Genomic DNA, 21,950 nt, shown 5'->3' on the forward strand with positions numbered 1-21,950 from the left:
TGCATCATCTCAATGCATGCATTGTGAATATTCACAATTCCTTTTTTTTTTTCGATTTTTATGTTTTGTGGTGGAAAAGCATATCCGAAAAACTATTTATTGTTCTTTGTATTTAAAAATTGATTTGTATCAAACATGATTACTAAATTCACAATATTAACATTATTGATGATTTTGTGACTAAAACTTCATTTGAAAATGAGTTTTTTTTTTCTAGTAGCGTGCATAATCATCATCATGCAAACCTTGAAAACAAACATATTTTTTATTATTGTAGTTTAATCAACCTCTTCTACCGAGATGAGTATTAATATAAACCTCAGACTTCCTTTCTTCTTATCATAACACCTCCTAAGGATTTGCAAAGACTTTTTTGCTGATATGCTTTCAAGAGACTCTCACGTGTGCATCCACATGCGAATCACGTGCTAATTCCTAAATGTTCGAAGCGTAGTAGTTTTGATCATTAGATTTGAAAATCTCTTGTCATCTCACACAACTTTACCTTCTTCCTCTCTCCTTTTTCTTTTCTCTTTCACACACTTAACACCAAAAACACACAGATACCAACTTCCTTTTTTGAACAAAAACCATTCACTAGGGTTTTCATTAATCCCTTTTTCATAGCCAAACCCCACTAAAATCTATCTTCCTTTCTTCTTGCCTAATAATTACAACGCTCCCAATCATATATGCTCTTGTGGGCTCTCTGGAGTGGAAATTAGAAGTCATCCTTGTGTGTTCTCTGCCTTTTTCCGATGCAGTTGTTGTGATGACTCATCTCCTTCAACGAATTTTTTGTGATGGCGGGGCATCTTTTTTCGATAATCGTACTAATTCTGTTTGTCCTCTTCGTAACAAAATCGACCTCGATCAGTGGGGTATCGGATTGGGATGATGACGGTGTTTATGATAACGACGGGTTTGGAAGACTGTTTCGTCAAGACTACTCGCCGCCCGCGCCGCCGCCACCGCCGCCGCATCCGCCGTCGGCATCTTGTGAGGATGACCTTGGTGGGGTCGGTTCCTTGGATACTACTTGTAAGGTCGTTTCTAATTTGAATTTAAGCCGTAACATATATGTAGCTGGGAAGGGAAATTTTTATATACTTCCCAATGTGACTGTGAATTGTTCGGTTCTTCCTGGGTGTGAAATCGGCATAAATGTCACGGGTAACTTTACATTAGGTGAAAATGCCCAAATACTGGTTGGGTCGTTTGAATTAGACGCTATGCATGCGGTTTTTGCGAATGGGTCTCTTGTTAATACCACTGCTTTGGGGGGTGATCCGCCTGAGCAGACTAGTGGTACCCCTCAAGGTGTTGACGGAGCTGGTGGAGGGCATGGCGGAAGAGGGGCTGCATGTTTGGTTGATGAGAAGAAGCTTCCGGATGATGTTTGGGGTGGTGATGCTTATGCATGGTCGAGCCTAGCAAAGCCATTGAACTATGGAAGCAAAGGTGGGACTACAAGTAAGGAGATAGATTATGGAGGAGGTGGCGGTGGGAAGATAATGGTTGTGGTCAAGGGTAATATCGAGATGGATGGTACTTTATTGGCTGAAGGTGGAGATGGTAGTCCTAGAGGTGGAGGTGGTTCCGGTGGCAGCATCTACATCAAGGCTTATAAGATGTAATCTCTTTTTCCTTTTTTAGAGTATTATACCTTTACCTTATCTAGATTCTAGATTGCATACATGACAAGTGATCTGATGTATTATTTTCCATCATAGCATTCTTGAACAGGGCAGGAGGGCGTTCTGTTTTTGCTAGTTTTTAACACCTGTTGGATTCTTTGATCTTTGTTTCATGATAAATAAATGGTATTTTTGAAATTCCCTAGAATACTAAACCGCTAACCTAACCCTCTTTATTTGTGAACATGGCTTCATTCATTGTCAATATAATATGGTTGTTTATGAATTGGCAAATTTGCATTGAAGTCCTTGCTCATATGGTTGTGCCAATTATATGAACTTAGAAAAGTAATCTGATACATTAAACAGCAAAAAGTTGGTAATGTTCTTTGAATCCTTTTGATGCCACCAACTTACTCGTTCTGATTAGTTTCTTTCTGCCTAAAATGATAAGAGCTGTTATCTACAGCAACTCACTACCTCCATTCTACTTGATAATCTAATATCTTGTATATATGTCTGATGATTTTTTTGAAAACTATGGCTACAATTCTTAATTATGTGTAAAACTATATGTGGGGTTGGGTTGGTTTTGCATTTATGCTCGAATGCCTGTAATCATCAATTGCAATAAAGGAAGTAATCTTGATGATATTAGAAGGTTTGGTAAATGGTAATGCAAGCTATGATGCTTCAACTTCCAAAACAACTTTTGTAAGTGGTGGGTAAAGATGGTAAATAAGAAGGAAAGATTACTCATTTATTTAAAAGATTGGTGTTTGATGGTTCTTGAGTTTCCAATCATATGTAGATTAAACATTCACATAGGATTGTGGCTTGATATGTGAGTGATTGTTGTACAAAGGAAGGATAAACACATGTGGAATCTCTGTATGATGGAAAGGAAACCTTAGTTTCATGTGTGGGGATATGGCCTTGTGTTTGATGAGCATGTTTTTACACGTTGCTTGTACAAATAATCATGTGTAAAACACAACTTAGTGCTGATTTCTTTTGACTTAATAAACTTAGGGGACAATATTTACTCTGCTAGGGCTAGGCTATTATATATGGGTGTTTCTCTTTGACCTAATGCAGAAAGAACGGTTTAACAGAGAACGTCTAGGAAAAGAGGGCTCTAGGATTGAATGAATAATCTGAATGACCATTAACATTTTACTGGCATGTTGAAGGTGGCGATTAGTTTTAAAATGCATCGCTTTGACCTTTGATTCTGAAAGTTGGTGTAAAAAATAGTGTTTACAGTCTGACTTAAACTGAAGTTGTTGTTTTGAAGTGCAGGACTGGAAATGGCAAAATGAGTGCTTGTGGAGGTAGTGGTTTTGGTGGTGGGGGTGGAGGAAGAGTGGCTACTGATGTGTTTAGCAGGCATGAAGACCCTAAAATCATTGTCCATGGTAGGAATGTCTTAACTATTCATATGTTATTATCTTTCTTTATTTCATGGGTCATCCCAGAACCCCTCATTTGTGTTATAAAACCATATGGTCATCCCAGAACCCCTCATTTGTGTTATAAAACCATATGATCAATTATTATTATTATTATTATTATTATTATTATTATTATTATTATTATTTATTTATTTATTTTTTTTAAATTTTTTTTTGTGTGCAGGTGGAAGTAGTATTGGCTGTCCAACAAATGCGGGTGCTGCAGGAACTTTTTATGACGCTGTGCCCCGAAGCCTTATAGTTGATAACTTAAACATGACAACTGACACAGACACACTATTAATGGAGTTTCCATATCAGCCTCTTTTGACTAGTATTTTCATTCGAAATTTTGCAAAGGCTGCAGTCCCCTTACTTTGGAGTCGTGTTCAGGTCAGTCAAAAATAACTTATATATATATATATTATGTTTGCATAATATCTGTATGTTTTTTTTGCCTTTTCTCTTTTACATTCAGTTTAGCATTATATGATTTTTATCATACCTGTTTTGTTTCTGGAAGAACATTGTGTTAGTGCACCCATGTATGATACTAGCTTGCAGTTGGTGGTGTTGCTACACTATGACTATCCTCTTGCATCTAATGTTAAAAGAATTTGGATGATGAGCGTGTTTTGCTTTTTGTTACTCAACACATGTGATGGTCTTTTAAGTTTCATTATGCATTCATTGGACTGGCCACTGGGACGAGACGAGTGTCAATAGGACATAAGTTATAATTAATTTATGTCCCACCCAAAAAGATGGAACGAGATTCACTCTCGATCTCGGCCGTGCAAATGCCCCTCCTTATAAAAAAACAGTAACAGTCCTGTGTAACAAACTCATACATTTCATGAGTTTGTGTGTATATAAGTATAAGCTGTAGTAAATGAAGAAAGTGACTACCGGGTAGGTTTGTTTATTGTAATTCTTTTTAGTTCATATCATGAGGAAGCTTCAAATGATGATTAACTTACCCGAAAAGATGGCAATGAAGTGCTTCCTTGTATAACTTGTACCCTAGATCCACATCCAGTCATCCACTAATAGTTCTCATTGTGTTTGAATAAAGTAAAATGATAAAGTACTATCTCTGTTGTTTTTCTCTTCAACTTTTAACCATGGATGGCCAAATCTTACTGCAGTACATCCTATAACACAGGAATATGGGTGTAACTTGTATTTTCTGCTTTTTGACTTGTTCTATTAAGGACAGAGTACAGAAAAACACTTGTACTTTCACCATGATTTGGCCACTTAATGATTTTCTGTAGTGATTATACAATTATAGAGCTTTTACCATTAAAAAACAATTATTCCCTCGTACTTTTCTTAATCAGTTTAGCCGTTGAACTCTATACACACACACACACACACACATATATATATATATATATGTATATCAATTTAGCCGCTTAGCTATTTACACGACTAATAGTTCAGTGGCTAAATTGATAAAACAGTGAAATTACATTGTGCATTTTAATATTTGAACCTGTTTTTAAAGCTGGGTAACTGAGAAAAATGATTATTTTAAACTTTCAAAGAAAGTAGAATGGTATAAATTATCATAAGAAAAAAAATAAGTGCCTGAATCAATAAAATGATGAAAGTACATTGTGTTTTTCTAAATTTTTCCTTGTGTTAAATGATAGCCTTTTATGAGGGGATAAAGTTAAAGCTTGCTATTTTCATTGAATAGGAGTTCTTTTTCTTTTTCGATATTTGCAGTTGCACAAGTTTAGTATGTTGGGTTGGGTGTCTAGAAATGATGGTTAGGAAAGGTTGAGTATTGTTGCAAATGGAAATAATGGAAGTATTATGGGTTGGGTTTCTTATGATGTGGAGTGGTTGATTTAGGTGCAAGGGCAAATAAGTCTTTTGGATGGAGGCATCTTGAGCTTTGGGTTGGCACATTATGCTTTATCGGAATTTGAAGTATTGGCAGAAGAGCTGCTGATGAGTAACTCTATAATCAAGGCAAGCAAACCACTTACGTTATCCAACTTCATTATTTAAATTACAGTGTTTGGTATTGATGTCAATGTACAAGTTAAGTGTTTTTCTGTATTCTCGCATTTGTGCAATATCCCTCCAAAGCTTGTTCCTATCCCTTGTAACTTAGAGGATATTATTTTATTGCTTAATGAGTTTTGCTTTGATATTTTCAGGTTTATGGGGCTTTGCGTATGTCTGTAAAGATGTTTTTGATGTGGAATTCGCAATTGCTTGTTGATGGTGAAGGTGATAGGAATGTCGGGACTTCTGTTCTTGAGGCTAGCAATCTTATTGTTCTCAAGGTACTATCACAAACTATGCTTCATACTTACTTATTTTTTGGTGATGGATATTATTAGAATGAAAGAGAGGTTTTTGTTTTGTCTGATCTCGACCAATGTGATTGATTCTTTCCATTTTGTTAATTTCGTTTCCAGATGGCGATACAACCCAACTTTATTTTTGTAATTTATTTTGTTAATAATACAAATTTATTTCCTAAAAGTGTATTGAAAAATATCTTTTAATGATGTTTGATTTTAATATTTGTAAATAAGTTGATTGATTATAATTAAAATTTTTTAATGTATAAAGTAAGATTTACAAAAAATTCATTCCGGCCAACCCAAACATGATTACAGAATGTAGTGAATGATTCATTCCAGTAATCATATTCATATTCATATGTCATCCAACCAAACAGAAACAGCACAGCCACTGCCCTAGTTGCTCTGCTTGCTTGCTATTTTTTATAGTATGAATGGCATTTGTTTTGATCACATATTTATTTCTTAGGAATCTTCTACAATACATTCTAATGCGAATCTTGAGGTTCGTGGCCAAGGATTACTAAACTTGTCAGGGCCAGGTGATTGTATTGAAGCACAAAGACTGGCTCTTTCACTGTTTTATGGGGTCAATGTAAGCATCTATATCTTTCTATTTTTTATTTTTTTGATTTAGTAATGTTACTTATATAATATTGACATGACCATTGACCTTGAACACTTTTGTCTTATTTGATATGGATTGTGACTTATCCACACACACTTCATATGTTGTCCTTGTTTTATATAGCATGTAAGTCCTTTCTGTTAGGATTTTGTTTTTATGGTCTTGGTAGAAACTACAAACTTGAGATTCTTGTTGAAATTAACAATGTATGCTACCATCTAGCCAAGATTTCCTAGCAGAAACTAAGGTGCTATTTTTATTTTTTATAATTTAGTGGAGACATTTACTTGATTCAGTAAGCAGAATATGATTATTTTTTTTACTTAATGCAGAAACGACTTAATACATAAAGTAAACGGAAGGAGGGTCTCCCCATTAAATCCTATTTTAAAATAACCCCTCCTTACATTTCCACTACTTTCCTAGCAGAAACTATTCTTATATGCACAGTGGTATTTACATATTTTTATCATTATCTATTTACGTCTTGTATATATATTTTTAAAGTTACATATTATATATCAGATGATTTATCTTTATTTAAGTAATAAATTTATAATTTTATATACATCAATCAAATGTGTAATAAATTCATATATATTATATATATAAATAACTTTTTGTTTAAATCTATTTGTTTTTGTCGTTTACAATTTGAATTAAGAACAATTATTAAACAGACAATCATTTCCATTCAGCAAAAGTTCCAAACAGAAGGTCCTGAAATGAAAGTTTGGAAAATGGCATGCAACGATAGCAAAACTTAAATGAGTTGAAGTTTTTATGCATGCAATTAATTAATGATAAGACAATTTAGTTGGTCTTACTTACAGGTGCAGCCTCTTCTAATTTGCATCATCTGTCATTTTTTGTTATCATGACATACATCAATCAGTATCAGCTAAATATCACCCTCCATTCCATTTGGCTGATCCTTATTTATTTATATATATATGTTTGAAGGTGGGTCCAGGAGCTGTTCTGCGTGGTCCGTTAGAAAATGCTACGACTGATGCTGTGTGAGTTGATTATTGCAATCTATGTTTGCCATTCTTGGTTTGCTACTGAATACTTACTAACCAGTATTCAATAAAAATAATGTGGCCTGGCCTTAGGACGCCCAAATTGAATTGTGATTCTCAGCAATGTCCAGAAGAACTGCTTCGCCCGCCTGATGACTGCAATGTCAATGCTTCACTCTCCTTCACTCTTCAGGTGAGGTGATGTGATGTGATGTGATTCTACAATTGTAACAATTGAAAAATTGCAATCAACCAAACTTCTAGTTCTAGAGAGACTTTTTGAGATTTGTTAATAATTATTATATTTGTTGTTCCCTTTTTAGATATGTCGTGTTGAAGATATCCTGATTGAAGGACTTGTAAAAGGGTCCGTCGTGCATTTTCACCGGGCAAGGACTGTAACTATTCCGTCTACTGGTACAGTCAGCACATCTAAGATGGGTATGTATGCTGATAGACTCTTGAATATAGGTAGTATAATGGTAACGGATTTGAGGAACTGAAAAATGATATTTAAGAATTACTTCACTTGAGTTGAGAAAATGGGTTAGGAGGACTTAATCTGTTAAGTCACACTCAAAAGGAAATACTTGTAAAATTAATTGTATTTTTAATTTGATGATTGGGTGGGTGATAACACAGGTTGCACGGGAGGTGTTGGCAGGGGTCGGATATTAGGCAATGGCATTGGCAGTGGGGGAGGTTATGGTGGCACAGGTGGATATGCTTATTATAATGGGACCCGCATTGAAGGTGGTCTTCCATACGGCGATGCTGACTTTCCTTGTCATCTTGGTAGCGGAGGTGGAAATGATACTATTGCTTATTACCCAACAACAACGCCTACGCCTGGTGGTGGTGTTTTAGGTTTGAATCAAACTTAATATTCCCTTAATACCCTGATAATAAATATAAATAAGGGGGTTTGGGCATTTGATTGTTTATGCAGTAATTGGTTCATTAGAGCATCCTATATCAAGTCTGTGTGTGGATGGATCACTTACTGCGGATGGGGGAAGTTATGGAGAAAAAAGCGTGAGAAATGTGTATGATGATATATACAAATCCGGTGGTGGCTCTGGTGGCACAATTCTTTTGTTCTTAAATGATCTGTTTGTTGGTGAATCCGGTTCTCTTTCAAGTGCTGGAGGTTATGGTAATCCAAATGGGAGTGGTGGTGGGGCCGGTGGGAGAATCCATTTCCATTGGTCACACATTCCAACCGGAGATGTATATCAACCAATTGCTACTGTCAAAGGGAATATCTCAACTCGGTTCGTTCTTTCAAATTCAATTCTTCATCTGACCTTACCTTAATAAACTTTTATCTCATACAGGTTTCAATGAAAAATAGCTATCTACTTTCATACATATTGTGATTTATAGCGCACTTATTAAGGCATTATAAAATAATAGCAGCTTACTTCAGTTGACAAATCATTGCTATAATTGGGTATATTTTTCAAAGTACATTGCTGATGTAATAGAAAGAAACGAATTTCACAAACTGATCAACTTTATTCTACTCTTAAAACATTTGTGCTACATCCATTTTGATCTGTTTGTTGTTTGTTGTAGGGGAGGGCTGGGTGGAAATGATGGTGGTGCTGGACAAAATGGAACTGTCACTGGAAAATCGTGTCCAAAAGGGCTTTATGGGACATTGTGCGAGGTATATAATATATTGGCCCTTCACCAATTTTTTTTTTTTTAGTATTTCGATTTTGTTAGTTATCACTTAGCATTGGCATGTATGGTCTTCATATTATTATTATTATTTTTTTTCCGTGTATCTATATAGGAATGTCCTGTTGGTACCTACAAAAATGTTACAGGATCCGACAGGTCCCTATGTTTCAAGTGCCCACCCGATGAACTTCCTCACCGTGCTCTTTATGTTGCTGTCAGAGGTATTCAATTACGACTCAAATTCATCTCTCTCTCTCTCTCTCTCACACACACACACACTTACACTCTCTTTCACCTTTTAACTTGCACATTCCTCAAGAATGGTACTAAAGTAGACATTTGTCTCTTCCACTGAAATCTAAGGTTGTGTTTGGTTGTGGACAACTGTTTTTAGTTTTCTAGAAAAAGGAATCGAGTTTTTATTTTCCGTTTTCGAAATTTAGAAACGTGTTTGGTTGTATATTTTCTATCAGATTTCATTTTCCAGTTTTTGTTATTTTAAATAGGGTTTATATTGTTTTTGAAAAGAAAGTATTAAAATGTCTGTAAGTTGTTTTAAATAGGCCAGGTGAGGGTGGGGTATTGGTTAGTTAGTTATGTGGGTGGCTAAGGTGGGTAGGGTATGGGTGGCGGTGGGGTGTAGGGGTAAGTATGGGTCGGTGTGTGTTGTTGGTATGGTTAGGGGTGTGGGTCTCAGGTGGAATGTGGGTGTGGGTGGGAGTGATGGGGATGGATGGTGTGTGTGTGTACGTATGGTGGGGTATGGGTGACGGTGGTAGCAGAGGTGAGGGTGGCGGCAACGATGGTGGTGATGGGGTAGGGGCGGAGTGGTGGATGTGGTGGCGGTAGCGATAGCCGTGGTGGTGGTGGTGGCACTGGTGGTAGTGGTGGGTGGGTGAGGGTGTTGGAGCTTAGGAGAGGGTGGGAGGGGTGGTGTGAGGGTGGCTTGTGTATATATTTTAGAAAATTTTTGGAATTAAAAAATGTGGAAAACTCTTGGAAAACTTTTGTGGGATACTACAGGATATTCCACAACCAAATGCAACCCAAGGGTCTGTTTTATTGGACGGATTTGAATGTTAAAGTAATTGAACTTTTAAAGGTAATGGCAATGGAATGAGTCGTGTTTGGTAGCTTGTAGTTGTAGGAATGAGATGAACTTTTATATTTTGTTTACGCACAATGTATAGTTTTAACTCTACTTTTTACATTATTGAGTTATAATTACTAATTTGTGATTTACAAAATAAAAATCAAACACAATCAAAGCTAAAATAAAGAATATATTTTTAGTTTTGATAAAAAATAATTGTAGTTAATTTAAAATCATGGATTTTATTTTTCAAATTGTGTAATTTTTTATTCAATTCAATGATGGAATGAAAAAGAACACCTGAAAATTAAGAAGATGGAAGCAATCATATATGATTTGCATCATATGAAGCAGTAGCCAAGGCAAATTTGCTTCTTGAAGGACAGTAGACTAGAGAAGTTTGATATGTATATATATATATATATATATATATATATATATATATATATATATATATATATATATATATATATATTTGTTTGTTTGTTTTTGATGACAGGGGGTATTGCTGAAACACCATGTCCTTACAGATGCGTTTCAGACAGATATCATATGCCAAATTGTTATACGGCTCTGGAAGAGCTGATTTACACATTTGGGGGGCCATGGTTGTTCGGTCTACTTCTATTGGGTCTTCTTATCCTTTTGGCCCTTGTGCTTAGTGTTGCAAGGATCAAATTCGTAGGCTTTGACAATGACAACTCACCTGGCCCTGCTCCTACACAAATGGATCACTCTTTTCCTTTCCTTGAATCACTCAATGAGGTTTTTTTTTTTTTTTTTTTTTTTAAAATTTTTTTTTTAAAAATTTTTTTAATCCATTTTGCACAGATCAGATAAAAGATCCCTGACATGACATCAATGCATGCCAAATGAATGCAGTCTGGCCTGTTTTAATTTTCTATTATTTAGCTTTTAACATTTTTATGGATCTTTCAGGTTCTGGAAACTAACAGAGTGGAGGAGTCACAAGGACATGTTTATCGAATGTACTTTATGGGTCTGAATACTTTTAGCGACCCTTGGCATCTTCCTCATACACCTCCAGAGCAAGTCAAAGATATTGTGTAAGTGTAACTTCCTTTCCCTTTTATTTCTCTGTTAAGATGTTGGTTGAGTAGCAAGCAATATCTCTGCGATTGGTTTGTTTTGAATGATACAAAATACCGTTTTATCATGATATTCTACTTTTTCATTCATTTTCTTGTCAAAGCATTAGCATTTCGCTGTTCTTTCTACCCAAGTTTATGTTTATCCATGCATTTGATTTGAAAAATCTATCCAATTATAGGCAGTGCAATCAAAACATGTTGGCATTGGCGATGGATGATTTTCTTTATTAAATTGAACGTGCAGGTACGAGGGGGCATTTAATAGATTTGTGGATGAGATTAACAGCTTAGCGACTTATCAGTGGTGGGAGGGATCAATGTATAGCATTCTTGTTTTTGTTGCTTATCCTCTTGCATGGTCATGGCAACAATGGAGGCGCAAGATGAACTTACAAAGACTCAGGGAATTTGTTAGATCCGAGTATGACCATGCCTGCTTACGTTCTTGTCGCTCACGTGCTCTCTATGAAGGCCTTAAGGTTGCTCCTTTATATTGCATCAAATTCAATTGTTTGTTGGTTGGATAAATGATGTTTGTTTATGGCTAAGAAATGGAAGAAAAAAGTAAATTTGCATAAACTTCCGTAACTTAATGTCAAAATGATACATCTTAGGGTTTGTTTGGCTTACACATTTTTTTGAAAGGAATTTATTTTGAACTTGTGAAAGGAGTTGGAATCTGTAGTGCCTTTGGCTGGCAGGATATAATCACAATCAACTTATAATCAGAATCAAACTTATCGATAGGTAAATAAAATTATTATTATTATTATTATTATTATTATTATTATTATATTATTATTATTATTATTAGAAGAGTTTAATAAGATACAAAAATTCTTTTACATCAAATGTTAAATCACTTTATACTCATTTGCAACCAAACACAATGAAATCGAACGAACTTCAGTCCGGCCAAATCCCATGAAATCCAGCTTTCATTTAAGCATTTGATTCTTAGGCCATGATGCTGCAAATAATACTCCCTGGTTACATTGTCATCTTCAGTTGTTGATAACATATGTAGTTTAAAACATCTGTAATCTTATTTTGTAGATGAATGGTGGTTTTGAGGTGTTTTCTTTGTATGTAATTGTAATGTGTAGGTAGCAGCGACATCTGATCTAATGCTAGCTTATGTGGACTTTTTCCTTGGTGGCGATGAAAAGAGAAGCGATCTCCCTCCTCGCCTTCACCAAAGATTCCCGTTATCACTATTGTTTGGTGGTGATGGAAGTTACATGTCGCCTTTCTCACTTCAAAGTGATAATATCATTACTACCCTCATGAATCAGGTTTCCTCCCCTCACCAACATTACATATATAATTTGTGGCGTTTGTCAATTGTTATAGAATTTTATTATTTTATTATTTTTTAAGAAGCTTAAAAAATGTGAGGTGACATATGAGTATGGTTGGGTCTTTTCCTTTCCAGGCGGTTCCTCCTACGACATGGTATCGGTTTGTGGCGGGGTTAAATGCACAGTTACGGTTAGTTAGTCGGGGTCGGGTGAAGGCAATGTTTGGGTCAGTAGTGACATGGCTTGAAAATTATGCGAATCCTACTTTGAAGGTATATGGGATACGTGTCAATCTTGCTTTTTTCCCAGCTACAACGGGTGACTATCATCAATATGGACTTATTGTATCAGCTGTTGATGATCTACCACAACCACAACCCGACTTTATTTCCTCCAACTTGGAGGAGGATACCAACACAAGGACAAGGTAACGTTTATTACTTATCAACCTTAATTAATGCTCATTGCGTGTAAAGTAAAACGAATGAAACTGTCATTCATTAAGGCACCGTTTGTTAAGATGTCAATGGGACAAAAATTGCCAAAAACGTGGGAGTGGGATGAGAGAGAATTGTCCCTTCTGACAACAGTGGCCGAGGGACGTGACGTGATTTTGATTATGGAGTCTTTCTTTGTCTCACCTTTTTGGGTTGGACAATTAATATTAGTGTCTGGCTCTGGCCCAAGTCCTAAGCTAAATTGATTGATTCCTTGTGCTTCCTTTCCTTTTGACAGTAATGATGAAGATGATGGTGATTCAAGAGAATTTATGAGGTTAATAGAAAATAATACGACGCAAAAGATCAGGAGTTATGGTAGGATATTAGATCTTAACAGTTTTCAAGCCTTCAATGAAAAGAGAGATATATTCTTTCCCCTCTCTTTTATAATTCACAACACAAAGCCCGTTGGCCACCAGGTCTCTCTCTCTCTCTCTCTCTCTACAAATTACAAGAAAGAATCGCAATGTATTTTCCTTTATTAAGGCATTATATATAATAAAGAAAAGCATGGAAGTTTGTTTTTAAAGATATATAATACAAAATAATAATGATAGGTTGGTTGTGTTGGTGCAGGATGTTGTGGGGCTGGTGATCTCGGTGCTACTATTAGGAGATTTTAGTTTAGTGCTACTTACACTGCTCCAATTATATTCGTTTTCGTGTGCGGATGTGTTTCTTGTTCTCTTCATCTTGCCGCTGGGGATATTGCTTCCCTTTCCTGCCGGGATTAATGCTCTCTTTAGTCAAGGAGCCAGGCGCTCTGCTGCTCTTGCTCGTATATATGCTCTTTGGAACATTACATCCTTCGTTAACGTTGTATGTCTTCTTTCTTTCTTTCTTTCTGCATTAACTCGAAACCTTTCTTGTTTCTTTTTAATTTGGATAATTAGTGTTTACACTTTACACCACACTTGAGGGAATGAAACAGAATTATATACCAGGACATAATCATATTGGTTGCTTTTAATCACTTTCTGGTTGGAGGCAGTAAAAATAAAAATTGGGATGTTAGGTGGGTTGTGTAACAGCGACCTCAGGTCAAAACCTTTTTACAAATGTACCAACTATTCTCTCTCTCTCTCTCTCTCTCTCTCTCTCTCTCTCTCATCTTTGGATTAAAACAAAGAGGTTGTACTTTAGGCATTTGGATACAGTATCGGCAACTTTACTTTTGAGCCAAGTTTCGGTATTGGGGCTGGGGATAAAACACAATTCATAATTAACCAGCTTTTATTTTAGGCAAAACTCATATTTTCCTGCCAACTCCGCCAACTTTTTCGTGTGAATTAAAAAAAAGCGACTTAAGGTATTAAGTTGGTCATATAGAAGTGCATGTGTTCATCAAAAATAACTTTCATATGTGCATGTTTTTTTGAGTTTTTTTTTTTTTTTTTTTTTTTTTTTTTTTTTTTTTTTTTGCGAATGCACTTATATATGATCGACTTAAAGCCTTAAGTCACTTTAAAAAAAAATCAAAACAAAAAAGTTTGCGGGAAAATATGTGTTCGCAAAAGATCCTGATCCTATATAGAGACAGGTTCTGTTGAGATTCAAAATAAAATAGAGTTCTTGAGATTTAAAACAAATCACATCTGCCGCTCTAACCGTCTGGCGTACCGACGCAACGGGTCAGTTATAATCGTAAATGATTATGTAGCGCCGCCCGTTCTTTTCACCCCTGCCACCATCCCCACCACAACCGCCATCGCCACCAGCCGACCATCACTGTCACCTCCATCACTTATACCACCGACATCTATGCCACCACCACCTCTTTTGCCACCAACCATTATAATCATATATGATTTACTCAATCTGTGAACAGATATATATGTATAATCATTTATGATTATACCTCTCTGCCATATAATCATTTATGATTAGGCATACCCCGTTGCTGTTGGTATGCTGGAACGTTAGAACGGCAAATGAAAAATATATGACTTAGGTTGAATCTTATGATTTTTATTGTAATTTGAAAATCTACCTCTCTCTCTCTCTCTCTCTCTATATATATATATATATATATATATATATATATATATATATATATATATATATATATATATATATATATATATATGATTTGTTTCTTTTCACTTTTTTAGGTGGTCGCCTTTATGTGTGGCTATGTTCACTACTGCAGTCAGCCAAGTACCAAACTTCCTGAGACATGGAACATGTGAGGCAGCTAGCTAACCTTATCATATCATATCATCTCATATTACTATCATTATTATAATAATAATTATTATTATTGTTATTATTATTATTATAGCATTGCATCCTCATCCTACTACCATTTCCTCTGATTACAGTTGCTCAAACATTTGTTATATAGCTATAATCGGGTAGATTTTCAAATTACAATAACGCCCTAATAAGAAAGAAAATTACAAGTACAATGCTATATAACTGGATATATTTCTCTTCTCCTAGGCCATAGCACAATATATGTAGTGAAAACACAACGTTGGGATATAATAATAATTAATAATAAGAAAGTATGTAGCTATTTATTACATTAGCCCTTGTTATTATTAAATATATGCTTATTAGGGATTGGATGGGTGGTTGTTTGTTGGTGCAGGGAGGAAAGTGAGTGGTGGATTTTTCCGGTTGCACTTGTTTTGTGTAAATGCATACAGTCGTGCCTCGTGAATTGGCATGTTGCCAATTTGGAGATTCAAGACCGCTCCTTGTATAGTAATGATGTCCTTGCTTTTTGGCGATCTTGATCTTGAGACCACCCCTATTATCGTTATCTTTTTGACAGACAGACAGTGTGGGTATTGGTATTTTCCGGATTTTTAATATAGCTAACACAAAAGAGAGAAAAAGAGAGAGAAAGGTGTTTTAGATAGAGAAATGTGTATTAAAACTTGAATAATAAGTGTTTATTTGTTTAGGTCGATGCTTATTTTTCTGTGTATATAAATTCGGGCAACTCCCACACACCATACCTACCTTGCAGATGAAAAACAGACGCAAATCTTAGTTACTTTGTTGGACTTAATGCCTAAAATGTGGATGTAAGTTGTATATGCTTTTTTTTTTCAACTTATTGCAGAGTTCAGGGTTTGATAGATAAATGTGGTTTTTTGTTATTCATTTTTGTTTATTTTCTTTCTTGTATTTTATCCAAATGTAGATGTTCGCTTTGTTGTACCTCTTCTGCTCTAGGTATATTTCGTTGCAATCTTCGCCTCATAACTCTAGCTATTTCAAATCTGTGTTTTGTTTCTATGCCTACTTTCGCAACAAATGACTTTTATTTAAACTTAACAAATTTTCCTACAAGTGTTTTTCAAGCTTCACGATTTTTTTATTACTCTTTTCTACCTTGTGCATCCCCTTGAACAAGTTTTTATTTATTTTTCTTACTCTTATGCGCATCATTGGCATGCTTTGAAATGGGGTTCGTCCTCTCTTGAAGCACATCTTTGAACATCGTTTCATAATCTTACATCTTGTAATATCTTTTGCATTGCTTCCTTGATTTTTCTTTACCCACCTATGGTTCTTCAATTTTCACCACTTTCTTATTTGGAAACGCAAGATGACCATAGATTAATCATTCACTGAAACTTCATTTGTTTCGGCTGTAGACATATTAGCCTAATCATCTTTTATCCATCAATGATGTTTTCATGCCTGAGGTATTAACAACTGGATATGCAATTGATCTCCAACTTTAGAAACATGTTCTCACAATTGGAATGGAGTAATAATATTCGCATGCTAATTGATCTCTAACTTTAGAAACATATTCTCAAAATTGGAATGGAGTAATAATAGACCATCAAAATCAACTGTTATTTTTATTGGTTTGAATTCTGAAAATTTTCAGATTTGATATCACTATTTTGGAAGACTACAAGTCATTGAATATGAAACCTAAAATTACAAGATTATAACCTAAAATCATGTACAAACTCTAAACAGTTAACCCGGTTTCAATCGAATGAGATATGCATGTTTTAAAGTTTTCACATAGTACAAAATACAAAAACAATTAGTTGAAATGCTAAAAATTTCCAGCATTAATATTCGTACTTTGGTGGACTGTAATCCATATAATATGAAACCAAAAATTGATAAAATTATAGCCTATTATAAAGTACAAACTACATACAGGAAAAATCTACATGCAAATTTGATTTCAAATGGATGAGATATACATGTTCTAAAATTTTCATAGAATACAAAATATAAAAAATTGAAAAACTAAAAATTTATAGTTTTGATATTCCCGATTGTAAGTCATTAAATATGAAGCCAAAAATTAAAAAATTACAGTCTAACATTAAAAGAATGAGATATGCATGTTTTAATTTTTTCATAGAAATCAGTTTTGGTTTATAAACACGTTATACCTTAACCGGACCGGACATACCGGATTATCTGAAACCCAAATAAATCCATTCTTTAAACCCATAACCCATATCAATTCTACATATTTTGGGTCTAATGGTTTTGGTTCCTATTTAGCGCTTTTAAATCTCATCTCTATTAGAAACGATCTACATTAGTTTCAAATTAACGAATAAATTTTGATTTATCAGAGAATACACGTGATAAGTATATATGATCCTCGATACTCTTCCTAATAGTAAATTCATTTTAAACTCGAACCTTCGACGTCCAATATGCTATATTACAACACATTCGCCTGTTGCATGCTACCTTATGTTGCTCTCTCTCTCTCTCTCTCTCTCTCTCTATATATATATATATATATATATATATATATATATATATATATATATATATATATATATATATATATATATATATATATATATATATATATAACATCCAAAAATTTCAAGCCAAATTAAAACTTTTAAAAACATTTCAAAACCGATAAATATTACAACTGTATTTCCAAAATGGTTTATTATCAGAGTTTCCTGGAGACCATAAGTCCAAAACACGAGGATGTGTACGATCACGCTTTTGTCTTGCCGAGACATCTGAAGCACCTGAAACAATAAACTTAAACCGTAAACACAAAGCTTAGTGAGTTCTCCCAAAATATCAACACCATACAAATATATCCATATCATATAACAATTTCAGAACAACATGCATAATGAGCTGTCAACTTGACTAGACTGCCTTACAGGCCTTCAGTCCATCTGGACTATTCTCCAAGCCTTCGGCACGTCTGGACCGCCTCGCAGGGCCTACAACCTATCCGGATCGCTCGTCGGGCCTTCGGTCTAACTGAATCCCTTTGCAAGGCCTTCAATTTAACCGAACCACCCTGGGTATGTTGGCCTTCAGCACAAAGCAAGACCGCCTCAACCCAACCTTAAATCAAACAAACATGTGTACATAAATATCATACATTTGCATATATATATATATATATATATATATATATATATATATATATATATATATATATATATATATATATATATATATATATATATAACAGTCATACCAATGTAATAGATCATCAATCATAGCAACATCCTATAATCAGGATACCAACCTAACCAGGCCACTAACATAGCATCATCCTATATACCAGGATACTGATCTAACTGATCATCATAGCATACAACATCCTATCTACTAGGATACCGATCTAACAGATCATAACAACATAAAACATCCTATCTACCAGGATACCGATCTAACAGATCATAACAGCGTAAAACGTCTTATCTACCAGGAAACCAATCTAGCATATCATAATAGCATACCAAATCCTAACTACCAGGATACAATCTAAAGGGCCGAACTTGGTGCCTTAGACCCTGTTGATATAGTGAGGAGAACTCACCTGGCACTGCTGAAGTCCCGCAGATACACTCCAGCTGGTGGTTGACAGGTTCCCGAACATCACTAGGACACACACACACCCATGGTGGTGTATGGCGGCAGCCACCACCTCATGGTGGTGGTGGAGGCTGTTCTTCGTGAATCCCGACCAAGAGTTGCTCCCACAACCGCTTACAAGCAAAACACACGCACACAAACATCATATCACACTCATAGCCACCCATATATGGCGACTAAAGGGTGACATAAAGAGAATAGTGGCGGCAACCACTATGGTTGGAAGCCATGGTGGTTTTCTCGAGTTTATATCAAGCCAAACGAGCATCCCTAAACTTCACGGTGAAGCAGCAATCGACACACAACACCGATGGAAAGTGGAGAAAGAAAGAGTCGGAAAAAGCACCCCAACCGTCGCTATATCCAGTGACAGCCACGACTCCAACAGAAGCGGGGGGCGGCGACAGCAGCAACTCCAATCTTCGACTTCGTGAACATGGTGTAGTGGTGACGACTTTAATCGGGTTCATGGCCCACGTGACGGTGCTCACGGCTCTCAAACGATCTTAACCAGTTTCCCTTTCGGCCGTTCTCGGCATCCTGCAGGGAGGTTGGACGCGAGAGGGTCGTCTAGCGGCGATGTAACAGTGGAGGAGATAGCGGTGGCAAATGGAGAGCAGTCAACGAGCGGCAATCGGCGGTAACGCATGTCCTCGTTTCCCGGTGGTCCTCGACCCCGGCTGCAGGTGCTCCAGCGGTGGTTTACGACGCGACATATGCTGGTGACGGCGTCGGAGGTCAAAGAGAGAGAGTGGCGGTTGGAGCTTTTTCCCTTAGGGTTAGGGTTACCTTAAGCTATATACCCGATCCCTCAAAACATTATGCCACAATAACAACAATGGCCCCTCCTTACATTAATCTTTTCAAAATAAATATGATATTTATGATTTATCCCCCTGTCTTCTACAAACATTTTCAACATAGGTCCAAAAATTACACTTCAGCCCCTGATTCAATAAAATCCTTACAAATTACGTCCCAAATTTATGCTTTAGCCCCTAGAGATTCAAATCATGACATTCGGCTACAAATTAAGAATAAATTTACCTTTTGTGGTTCCGAATTTATTATTTACCCATTTTATTTTAATCGGGATGTTACAACTCTCCCCCAATTAAATTTGATTTCGTCCTCGAAATCGTTTCTCCTCATTCCTTACATGCCAAACAACTTAATCCACAATCCCGAGCATAACCCTAGCCTTTCCAAGGCAACCGCAACTAAACCTCACAGGGTTCTAAAACCTGAAAGTAAACAAATCCCTTGCAATGTGATTATATTTACTCGATTCGAATCTTGAAGTCTCGAGATGGTTTGGCTTCCTGACGGACCTCTCATACCAAATCATTATTGTTGAGTCCAGTCCACTTGCCTTTCATCTAACTATTCAACTTCTGATATCTATGGGTTCTGACGTCTAGATACTTCTTATACACCTGAAGACCCAATTCATCAATACCGCCCTAAATACAGAAACTGATTGAACACTGATCTTTTGTAACAACCCGAAATTTTCATTCGTACAAACTCTAAAGTCAATCACTTCAATTAAAAGTCAATTACATTTCTAATAAATGTTAGCCAATTTAAAAGTCTGTTTGAGTGTTTTTAGTGTTTATTCTTCAAACGAACGAAGGAAAGGAAGTACCGTCTCGGGTCTTGAAGTAGCAAACCCACCCAATGCACCCTAATAAGGAGTTCACGGCCAAAATTTTAGAGCTTGGGCCGTAAACTCCCAAGTGGCCTTGAACTCATGCCTTAGGCATGAGGTTACTCCCAAACTCTTCATTTCTCACTTCCACCCTCAAGTTTACTCCCCATTCTCTCTCAACTATCATCCTGTTCTTAACCCGATCTTCCGAAAACGTAAGTGTTTCTCGAATTGATTTGTTGTTATAACCTAACATCTAGTTGTTATACATCATTTCATCCATTCATTATTGCTTTTTAACTAGATCTTCAAGTGTTCTTCAAAACACCAAGAACACACACTAGTGTTCTTGGACCTTAAACACCAAATCAAGCTTCTATCTTGTAAGTACACTTGTCCTAGCTTCTTGTGTGCTTAATATGAACTTGATAACACTTGAAAATCATCAAGAATCATAAGAACAAAGGAGTTTACGGACAATGATGTTCTTGGGCCGTAAACCCCTCTTAAGGTGGTTAAATGGACCCTAGTCCCTTCCTAAGCCTTGAATGCCAACCTTGATCCTTCCTAGAAGTGTTTACGACCTTAAACAACAATCAAAACAAGTCCCCATAAGAGTTTATGGCTGTAAATACATTAGGATATGGTCCTTTGTCCGTAAACTCTACAAAGTAGTCTTATTGTTCCCTTAATGCTTTCCTAAGGCTTGGACTTGATCATTGGATGCTCAATCATGACTTGTAAGACCTCAAAACACAATAGGACACTTAGTACCATGAGTTTACGGCCATAAACTCATGGGAAAATGGTCATGGGCTGCAAACTCCATAAGGAGTGGTCCTTGGGCCATAAACTCCAATGCCATGCCATACAACCCTTAGATGCAACCCTTTGGTACCTATAGCACTTGAATCAAAGTGTTTCCATGTCCTACGGGTATATTAACTTGATTAATTAGTTGTTAAATGACTAATTAGATACATATATGTTTATTATATGATAACTAGGATCATTGTGTGTGTTCAAGTCTTCACTTGACACCTAGCACCTTGTCCGACACTTCTGTACAAACCACTCACTACAGGTGAGTTCATACCCCTTAATTAACCTTTGAAATATTTTTAAACATTTTTAAATGCTTTATGGGGGGGGGGGGGGGAGAATACAAGTTGAACCATGTTGGTTATTAGATCAATCACATGTGATTAATAACTAGCATACAAATGGATTTTTCATACTTTAAACTGTTTTACCAAACAAATGACTTCAAACTGTTTATCAAACTATTTTACATGTCAAACTCTTTATCAAATTCACTTTTGTATACTAAACCTTTCTTTTACAGTTTTTAAACTTATATATTGTTAAAACCATGTCTACTACATATATAGTTATATAAATAAGGTTTAAAGGACTTAGGAGAGATAACCCACTTTACTTCCTGTCCTTGTTTGGTTGTGGACTTAAAGTACCCGGTTGTTTGTCCGATTGTCGTTGAATCCTTACTTATATATTATGTATATATGTACAGATATAAAGACTTTTATCTCAGTTCAGTACATTCAGTCATACAACAAGTCTACTAATAAACTATAATAGGTATAGTTTAGGGTTATACTACATACTACTTCTAGTTCAATGAAGCATACAAGAGTCAGTTCATTTATGAGTGATTACTTA

The 21,950-nt window shown here is 35.8% G+C and overlaps 1 protein-coding gene across 3 annotated transcripts; it reads left to right on the forward strand.

Moving 5' to 3' along the window:
- Nucleotides 1–467: 467 nt before the first annotated feature.
- On the forward strand, nt 468–15,767 carry LOC144997724 (ephrin type-B receptor). Of its 3 annotated transcripts, none has more exons than XM_078957596.1 (22): nt 472–1,633; nt 2,940–3,055; nt 3,276–3,484; nt 4,955–5,074; nt 5,266–5,394; nt 5,888–6,013; nt 7,010–7,065; nt 7,162–7,261; nt 7,392–7,509; nt 7,711–7,935; nt 8,018–8,342; nt 8,647–8,740; nt 8,870–8,978; nt 10,350–10,615; nt 10,790–10,917; nt 11,207–11,441; nt 12,069–12,257; nt 12,398–12,690; nt 12,999–13,182; nt 13,340–13,582; nt 14,875–14,948; nt 15,357–15,767. In XM_078957596.1, exons 1-22 carry the CDS (start codon nt 804–806, stop codon nt 15,502–15,504), a joined length of 4,317 nt encoding a protein of 1,438 aa, XP_078813722.1. In that variant the 5' UTR covers nt 472–803; the 3' UTR covers nt 15,505–15,767. The 3 variants fall into 3 exon arrangements, with proteins under 3 accessions (XP_078813723.1, XP_078813722.1, XP_078813724.1); XM_078957598.1 differs by having other exon boundaries at nt 1,517–1,633; nt 2,935–3,055; XM_078957597.1 differs by lacking the exons at nt 13,340–13,582; nt 14,875–14,948; nt 15,357–15,767 and having other exon boundaries at nt 468–1,633; nt 12,398–12,535; nt 12,615–12,690; nt 12,999–13,174.
- The last annotated feature ends 6,183 nt before the right edge of the window (nt 15,768–21,950 follow it).

The sequence above is a fragment of the Lactuca saligna genome, chromosome 5 (assembly GCF_052625555.1).
Source record: "Lactuca saligna cultivar CGN05327 chromosome 5, ASM5262555v1, whole genome shotgun sequence".
Taxonomy (NCBI): domain Eukaryota; kingdom Viridiplantae; phylum Streptophyta; class Magnoliopsida; order Asterales; family Asteraceae; genus Lactuca; species Lactuca saligna.